We start from the raw sequence: 9682 nt of genomic DNA, 5'->3' as shown, positions 1-9682 counted from the left end.
TCAGAAAGGGCATTCGGCGTAAAACGCCAAATCTGTGTCAAATCGCATTGCGGTCTTCCTTTAAGGTTGAACGCATGCACTTCCATACAGCCCTGTTTGCATCATGACGCATTATGATGCTGCTGCAGTGTTTAAGTGTTAAGTAAGTAAAAAAAATATATATATATATAATTCAAAAAGGAATTTGCAAAACAAAAAAAAAATCTTCTCGGGCAAACAACTACTACTCAGCACTCAGCTACTTAGTTGTCCAGCTCGTCCTGCTCTTCTTCCTTTTCCCCTGTTTCTCTTCCCCCCCCCCTCTCGCGCTGAGAAATTCAGCTTCATTGTCTGCGTAAGAAACAGCTGTCAAGACGTCGATAAATTCCCAGAATGCACGCGCACGCGCGCGCAGACGCCACACTTACACGCCACACCAAACTCCGAAACGCTAAACAGTTGTGAAGGCCGCCGTAAACACACGCACACAAAACAGACCAAAACAAAAAAAATAAAAAATAAAAAAAATACGACGCCACAATGTCACAAGACACAACAACAACAAAAAAAAAATACTGTAATACTACAGATATCACGACATCATACCCAAGTTGTACTACACAGAAGAGTATATGCGAAAAGAGAAGCAAAGGCGAGTGAGGTCATATATGCGTGAGGTGAAGGATGATCTCGAATTATTATTATGGTTGTTACTAGTATTTGCAGTAGTAGTAGTAGTAGTAGACGCATTTGTAGTAGTTGTAGTATTCGGTGTTTCTTCTTGGAGGGATGCGTGTCTAACAGAAACCGCCGTGCACTCTGATGTGTCATCACTTTTTTTTTTTTTATTCATTCATTCACTTGTTATCTTCACCTAATAAACTTTATAAGTTTATTTGCACTAATGTAAGTGTATGTGTACAAAAGACAAACAAACAAACAGATAGGCGTCATCCTCTCCGGTTGATCCGGTTCGATTAGGACCCGGACACCGGTTTTTTTTTTGTTCATAAAATTTTAAATAACAGCTCCTTCTCTTTGTTTCTTCTGCAGAAGTTCATTTAGTGTTTTGTTCTTTTTCGTTCTTCTGCAGAAGTTCATTTAGTGTTTTTTTCGGTTTTGTTTTCTTAAAGGAGGATGGAGAAAAGAGTCCTTCTGTGATTTTGGAGCCTCCGTTGCAGCACGTGGTATACCTCTTTTCCTCTTGTTCTCTGTTCTTGTTGTTTTCATTTCTGTGTTATGATTAGTTTTGGTTTTAGTTTGTTTTTTTTATATATAATGTTGTTGTTCGTTTGTTTGTTTGTTTTTCTATTATCGCGGATGCGGTGTACCAGGCATCGGGGTAGAGAGTGGGTTCAACGCAGGTTGCCCCCCGGGCCCTAGCCCGTGGATGAGCACCCTGGGGACCAACGGTCTCTGGAGGCTCGGGTGCGGTGTAGAAGGAGTTCGGTACATGCTGCTATACATGGCTGCGGCGGCCGCGGCAGCTGTGGTGCTGTCAACAGAGCCGAGAAGACTCGGGTGGTAGAAATAGGGCGACGGGAACATCCGTTGTAAGGCCGAGTAGTTCCCTGCTTCGGCCAGGAGCTCCAGCCCCACTGCCGTCTGCCTTTTCCACTTCGTCCTGAGAAAGAAAGAAAAACAAATCTGATCAAAATCTGATCAAAATACAGCTAATTAATTATTTAATCGCCCAGTCTCTAAACGGGTCCCTAAACGGATCTCTAATTGGCTCACACATCCCTAATTATCTCAGGCTGTAGCTTTGACTGTACAAGCAACAAATAAAAAGATTGAAGTCAGTGTGATCTAAAAAAAAAAAAAAAAAGTGTTACATATTATAAATAATACTAATGCAGGGAATTGACATAATGAGGCAACATGAATCTAAACATTCATAGATGATTTATAAATATATATACATATATATATATATATATTGTAGATTATGTTCAACTAGATAACGCATCTTCAGGAATAAGAATAACATTTTTATGAAAAATTCCTTTGAGGTTTAGGAGTTTGAGTTTGAGATACAAATTGTCACGACAGAGGAGTAAGTTTTTACATGTTACTTTTTAGTTGTTTTTTTTTTGTTTGTTTGTTTGTTTTGTTTTTTTAAGTGGACCCATGTGAAACTATGAGGATTTACATCACGGACAACGGTGTCTGAATTGGTGAATGAAAAAAAAAGTGAATGAAGACGTGCAGGTTTTTTAGGCTCAATATCTGGATCACCGCTGATGATGATGATGATGATGACGACGATGATGATGATGGCGGTGTTGGTGCGGTGAGGTGAAGTGAAGTGCACTGTTGTTGACCTACCGTCTGTTCTGGTACCAGGTCTTGACCTGTGTGTCGGTGAGGTTGAGAGCCGCGGCCAGGTCCATGCGGTCCTGAACGCTAAGGTACTTCTGTCTCTCGAAGCTCCTCTCCAGCTGGTTTAGCTGATGGTCAGTGAAGGCCGTGCGCGCTTTGCGCGGCTTTTTGGAGCGCACTGGCGGACTGTCTCTGCTGCTGGAGATCTCCCGGTCTCCCTCTTCTTTAGTCCCTGCGTGGAAGCAAACGTTAGGTGTGCAGAAAGAACCTCCTCTCCCCTCATCATTTAAATTGAACTAAGACACGTATCTAAATCAAACTTATATACATAGAATTTATTTTCTAGTTTCATCCTTTTTTTTATGATGCATTTATTGGAGAATCCTCAACGCACTTTGTAGATTTTAATATATATATAAAACACGTCAGTGTCCAATAACTTCCTACTCATATATGAGATGGTCTAATATAGTTTTGCTTTCAATCCTTATGACGCATCACTCACTTTTGTTTTCTGATTAATTTTAAGCTATGATAAAAACTGGCAGAGATAAATACTTCATTTTTTTGTATAGAAAGAGAGCAAATAAACATAAAAATAAAATAGAGGTTAGGGATCATCATTAAAAAAAAAACTTTGACTAACTCACGCACGAGAAACGCAGAGGCAAATAAAAAAAAACCCAAAAAAAAAAACAAAACACGGCCGAGCTTATGAAGCAATGTTTGTTTTATCAAGTTGCATCTTTTCATTCACTGGGTGGAAAAAAAAATATATATAGAAATTATTGTTAACTCGTCTCTATTTGTAACACCTCCTCCTTAAGGAACAACGATCATCTCTCTAACTTACCCACAAGGGAGACTATGGCGCGCCGGAAAAACACGGCTTTCATCTGTTTTCACACTGACTGTATTAAAAAGTAATAATAATAATAATAATAATAATAATAATAATAATAATAATAATAATGTCACTATTATCATTATTTGTTCATTAATTGTTTGGTCGTGCAATATTAAAATTTCAATGATTGCCCCATTTGTTATCATATCATTATTATTTTTGAATTTTTTTTTTTTTTTATTTTTTTTTTACGTTTTTTTTTTTTACAGTGACTCCCTACAGTAAACAGCTATGACATTGACCCAGTTGAGCCATAAAGGTAATGCAATGCGTGATTCCGTCCCGAACGGAAACGGTGTTGACATACTTTTTTTTTTTTTTTTTTTTTTTTAAATCTTTACTAATACATTTCCAGGTTTCACCTCTGATTGAAGGCACGCGGTGGGTCAACATTTTGCTCAACACTTGAAATGAAGTGAGTTTTCTTTAAGCAATTACACGATTTTTGCAGCCCAAATAGAAAACGATATTCTAATAATTACGCTATTTCCCATACCAACTGTATACAATGTTTTGTTAATTTTATTGGATCGTATTTTTTTAGGACTTCTTTTATAGGAAACCAAACATGATCATGTTATTATTATTATTATTATTATTATTATTATTATTATCGAGTTGTTTTGTAGCCTCCTGTCCGCGACCTTCAGCTTTATAATGACGTGTAATAATGTAAATTATTTTAATAAATTGCACATGTCACATCATAGTTGTATGTTGTTTTGTTTTGTGTTTTGCAATTTGGCTTTGCCCTTTTTTTTTACCATTTGTCATTTGTCATTTTATATATATATATATATATATATATATTTATATATAAATGCTTTCCACTGACAATCGAGACCACGCTCCTACCGTTACATTTCAAGTCGCTGTGGATGTCCTCCCTCTTGTCCAGCTTGTTCCTGCTCTCCTCCTGCTCCAGCTTCATGGGCCTGAAGCTGTCCGGAGCCGTTGTGGCACTTTCTGGTTTAGGTGTGTGTGACGGACGATGGTGGTGGTGGTGGTGGTGGTGGTGAGGCGGCGGAGATGAGGAAGAGGAGGTAGTGGAGGATGACGAAATCAGGGTGCTGGTGCTGTAAGGTGCGCAGGCGGCCAGCGGTTTGCTGTCCCCGAGAATGTCTTTGATTAGAAAAGAAGAGGTGGCAGTCCTCGCCCCTGCCAACGGCGGCGGCTGCGGCTGCGGCGACAGTTGCGGCGCCTGCGGTAACTGGATGTGAGGTTGGTTTGCATGTTGGTGGTGGTTGTTGTGATGGTGGTGGTTGTGATGGTGGTGGTGGTGCTGCTGCTGATGCTGAAGGCCGTTGTCCTGCACCACATGCGGATCGGCGCCCGGCTCGGTGGTGACGGAGATGGGGGATGAGGGCTCGGTGCCCCCCACAGAGTCTATGTCCGAACAGGCTGGTGACGGCGTGGCCTGGTTTCTGAAATCCTGACCTGGGACTGTCCTGCCCCCGCCGCCGCTGCAGTGGAAGTCTCCCGCGTTCATAAGCACCGTGTTACCAGAGTTTAAGGCGCTGCTGGACAAAATTGTGTCTATCCCGAAATTTGACCCGCTGGATCCTTCCATGTTAAGAAAGCAATGAGGCGGCCACAGTCTTCATTCTAGGCAGCGAGGTTCGCTTCTCCCGATTAAGATTTCCAACAAAAAAAAAAATAGGAAAAAAAAAAAAAAAAATCAAATACAAATAAAACAAAAAACAAGAATCCAAATGAGTAGGATAGTCAATGTTGCCGTCCAAATGGTTGCGATCGGGAAAAATAGAAAAAGAGCAAAGAAGTAACGCGCGCTGCCTCCATGTGCGTGCTCCGGCGTGTCCCCCCTGATTCTGCGTGGATATTGAAGTTTAGCTGAAAAACTTGAGTCGTATATAGAGACATATACAGACAGACAGAGACCGAGAAAGAGTCCTCCACATCAGCCCCCCTCCCTTTCCCTTTTTGTTGCTAATCGCTTCAGTGTTGCTCGACAATGACTTCCTTTGCTGACGTCATGGCCCCACGGCGAGGGGGGAATTTATATTTTATCTTTTATGATAAACTCTCACTCCCTCTCCCTCTCTCTCTCCCTCTCTCTCTCTCTCTTTCCATTGGTTTGTATCCTGACCAGAACCGTTTCACCTCACCAATCAGGGTCTTGTTTTCTAATTACAGACACTTCAAGTCAGCCATTGAATTGACTTTAATTCTCTAAAGAAGAAGAAGAAGAAGAAGAAGAAGAAGGAAAACAACCTCGATCTACGAGGCCACATCAGAAACCATTTCCCGCCCAAGAAATATATGCAAAAACGTTGCAAAATACACTATTTTTCTTTCTCTTTCTCTCTCTTTTTTTCCCCTCCCCAAAACGAATTAGAGCTTGGACGTGTAATTCAATTAAGGACGAAAAGCGGGAAGCGGGAAGCGAGAAGCGGGAAGTTTCGACAGTGGTCGTTAAAACACGGCCAATAGAAGTTTTTTTTTCCAGGTTTATATAATGCGGACTTTAAAAAAAAAAAACCAATGAACATTTCAATTAATATTACTTGACAGATTATTTCTGTGTTCCGCCCCTGGTGCCACAGCGTTTGCTGTTGTTTACCGCAGAGCAGCGGGCCCGTGCCTCCGTGCCTGTGCGCGCGCGCGGCCTGTTATCGTTCTAATCGCCGTGTCATCTTCATTAGTAAAGTCATTATGAAGCGCTAATGAGCGCTTTAAAGGTACAATCCTCGAAGAATCCAACACTTTCTCTCTTTTCGTGCTGTCGCTCCCTTGATGAAGATTCATGATGATGCAGATCATAAATTGAAGAGAGGAGGGAAACAAGAACGCACGGAGGTACGTACGGAGTAGTAGGTGTAAGGCGGGAAGCAGGAGGGGCCAGGAGCAGGAGCAGAAACAGGAGAAGGAGCCGCAGCCGTGCTACTGATGCCGACTCTCTGCGGGATGATTTTGTCTCAAAGGTAAAAAAAAAAAAAACACAACACGGGTGTTGAATTTTTAGGTGAATAATTTGCCCCTATTTTTGCTCCAAATTTGTTGAATTACGTTTATGTTTTCCGATGTTTTATATATATGCGTTGCACTATTTGACGCTTGTAAAATAAAAGATGACAGATGAGGCGTCTGTCCAAAAATATCCCTTTCCCAATTGCTCAATTCGGAATTTTATATTAGGCTTTAAAACAGAAAAAAAAACTATTTTTTTTTCTAACATGCGTTCATATAAACGGAGCTATTTTCAAAATTAAGTTTCCACGAAAATAGTCAGCTACTAAACAAACTTGTTCATTTTATTTTATTTTATTTTTGTTAACGTTTAAACACACACACACACACAAAATGTGTACTTTATTTATGATTAATTTTTTTTTTTCCCCAGAAAACGTGTGCGTTTGGAAGCGTGTTTGTGCGTGCGTGCGTGCGGGTGCATCGGCCGAATCCAGGCAGAGTTTAACCACAGGGCGGCGGCAAAGACGGCCTGCAGGAGGAGGAAAGAGAGGCCTCGGCTGTTTCCTCCTCCTCCTCCTCCTCCTCACATCACATCGCATTCGACTGATAAAGCTCAAGTTCACGCCGCAAATACACGCGAGTTACCGGTGAGATTTTAATCACGCTGTGTGTGTGTGTGTGTGTAGAAATACACAGTCACGGGAGTTAACAACAACAACGACGACGGGAGCAAAACAAACACTATCATTAATTTACGCAGATCAAACCTCCTTCTCCTCCTCCTCCTTCTCCTCCCCTAAATCGCTGTGCTCAGATGACTTTTATCCGAGCAGACGCTCATCCACGTCAGTCAACGTTGGACGGAGGGCGCGCGCGTCTGCGCCAAACGGGAGTCAGTGGCATGACAATCTTTACGGCCGCACACTGAGCAAAAGCAACTTAAAAAGAGGATTGTCTGATGATGTTGATGATGATGATGATGACGGTAATGATGATGATTATGATGCTGATGAAAAAAATCTAACCGTGGTTGTCAGCCTCCTGAAAAAAAAAAGTTGTACGTATGTATTGCATTTCTATGTAATATGTATTTCTACCAAAATCAAATGTATATTTTATACCAACCTAGTCCAACTATTACTGTGGTATTAGCAACGAATAAATTTTACTTTTATTTTACAGATGACAATATGAAATGCAAAATCAATAAAAGACCAAAAAAAAAACATGTATTTATTATTACTGATTTATTTGTTTATTTATTTTAAAAAACATATTTCCTGTGTTGGAAATACAAGTAATACCGTGCGGCACCAATTTTGATTTTTAAGAATTTTTTTAACAAAACAAAATAAAAATAGCGAATATTTAAATGTTATATTACACTCAAGTCTGGAACTGAAATGTGTATTTAATTTTTTTTTTTTTTTTTTTAATTAATTTGTACCTTGTATTACAGGTTTGTCTATCTGCTTGGGTATGTGTATGTGATAGTGAAGGCGTGTGAGTGCGTGCGTGCGTGTGTGTGTGTGTGTGTGTGTGTGTGTGTGAGTGTGTGTGTCTGTGTTGCCAATCGTCCTCCAGAGACAGTCGGGGGAGTGGTATTGATTAAAGGCTACCGAAAGGACAAGCTGACTAACGGCATGTATGATTTCACATGTCACTCCTGTCGATAGATAAAAGAATGAATCAGGAATTTTTTGCTTGGTGTAAAAAAAAAAAAAAAAAAAAGAACAAATAACGAGCGGGAAATAAAGTATCACTGAAGCTGTCAAACCTTCAGCTCCTGTTAATGCGGCAGCTGTCTGATGCAACATTAACCACAAGTACCACCAAACTGATGAAGATAATAATAATATCATTATTATTATTATTATTATAGTAGTCGTAGTATTAGTAGTAGTAGTATACAAATAATTTATAACGATAGAATGAAAGCTGTTTCTTTAATAGCTTTTAAGCTTCGAGGTGTACAAGTTGCAACATATATCTTCTGCCACTCATATTATGTTAGGAGTAATCGTTTTGCTAATATATAGGTATCAGTGATTTATATATATATATACATATGTATATGTATGTATATATATATATATATATATACATATGTATATGTATGTATATATATATAATATATATATATATATGTATATATATATACAGTATATATAATTAGCAGCTACTAACTAATGCATAACGGATTCGTTCTAGCCTGCCTGTGGAAAATTGTGTTTGTTCCCTTTTTTGGAAGTACTTGGTAAGTACTTAGCAGCAGAAACTTGAAGGTGGGAAGCCAAACGCGGCATACAGAAACAGCAATATTGATGATATTTGTGAAAATATGGGCAGCCGTTTTGTTACTTATCTTACCTAGCAGGTGACCTCAAAAGCAACCTAAAAGACATACAAAGATGTTTTGCATGCCATTTGAGTAATTCTCCGCGATCACAACGTGTAGAAGTGAAATGTGTGAAACTGTTCTATAATGTTTGCAGAACTTTTATTGATGGACTTGAGCCTAACTTGTTCGGTGGGTTTACAACAATAATGAGAAGAGTCCCAAACGGGCCAATGGGTAAGATGAAACATGTTGAGAGAATCAAATCCATTGGAAGCCAACCACAGGGTTAGGCTTAGCATTTCCAATGGCAGAAATACATGGAAGCGCAACAAATCCATCACAAGTTGATTTATATGAGGAGAAAAGATGCCAGTTGAGGCTAAATAGGTAAACAGGGATATACACCCTGTGGTGGGTCTGCCTCAGCAGAGAGTGTAATTAGTTTAAAAGGCCAAAACATTTCATATACACAATGCTTTGTCTCTAACATCGACTAGTGGTCCGGTGCAACATGTAACATCTTTCCTCTTGTTCTGTATATTTTGTGATTTCTGCATTAGGTAATTTATAGTCACAATATTCTGGTAGACTACGATTCTCACTCTAAACTCCTTTTAGCATTTTGTACCAACGCAGCGTCCTCACAACGGGTTTGCATCTTATCCCAGAATCAGAGTATGAGAAAAAGTTTGCACAAGACGTACCGTACACGCACATAAAAAAGGTATATTATCAGCCATCGAGTCACCTAGACCCAAAGGACAACGCAAGGGTTAAGTTTGATATTCAAAATCACTTTAAATAATTGCTGCTACACGTTTGTTTATCAAATACCACATTGTAACATCATATCATACCATACCTTATCATTTCTTATCATATGATATCATATTTTATCTTATCATATCATATCTTATCTTATCTTATCTTATCTTATCATACCTTATCATATCATATCATATCATACCGTATCATATCATATCATATCTTATCTTATCTTATCTTATCATATCATATTATACCTTATCATATCACATCATACCATATCATATCATATCATATCATATCATACCTTATCATATCATATCATATCATACCTTATCATACCTTATCATACCACATTGTAACATCATATCATACCATACCTTATCATATCATATCATATCATATCATACCTTATCATATCATATCATATCATACCG

The 9682-nt window shown here is 39.1% G+C and overlaps 1 protein-coding gene and 1 long non-coding RNA gene across 3 annotated transcripts; one reads left to right on the top strand and one right to left on the bottom strand.

Annotated features, from left to right (window-relative positions):
• Positions 1–1085: 1085 nt before the first annotated feature.
• On the bottom strand, positions 1086–5274 carry barhl2 (BarH-like homeobox 2). Of its 2 annotated transcripts, none has more exons than XM_008307321.3 (3): positions 4064–5274; positions 2308–2533; positions 1086–1603 (listed from the first exon to the last, which is right to left on the bottom strand). In XM_008307321.3, the coding sequence occupies exons 1-3, from the start codon at positions 4776–4778 to the stop codon at positions 1291–1293; spliced, it is 1254 nt and encodes a 417-aa protein (XP_008305543.1). In that variant the 5' UTR covers positions 4779–5274; the 3' UTR covers positions 1086–1290. The 2 variants fall into 2 exon arrangements, with proteins under 2 accessions (XP_008305543.1, XP_008305544.1); XM_008307322.3 differs by having other exon boundaries at positions 2308–2524.
• A 23-nt stretch (positions 5275–5297) lies between these two features.
• Positions 5298–6844, top strand: LOC107989807 (uncharacterized). The gene is made up of 2 exons (XR_001761328.2): positions 5298–6150; positions 6570–6844. It is a non-coding gene; the product is annotated as an uncharacterized LOC107989807 (long non-coding RNA).
• Positions 6845–9682: the final 2838 nt, after the last annotated feature.

Source organism: Cynoglossus semilaevis, chromosome 2 (genome assembly GCF_000523025.1).
Source record: "Cynoglossus semilaevis isolate Cse_v1.0 chromosome 2, Cse_v1.0, whole genome shotgun sequence".
NCBI lineage: Eukaryota > Metazoa > Chordata > Actinopteri > Pleuronectiformes > Cynoglossidae > Cynoglossus > Cynoglossus semilaevis.
Note: the sequence above shows the minus strand (reverse complement) of the source record. Positions and strands in the feature narration are given on the sequence as shown.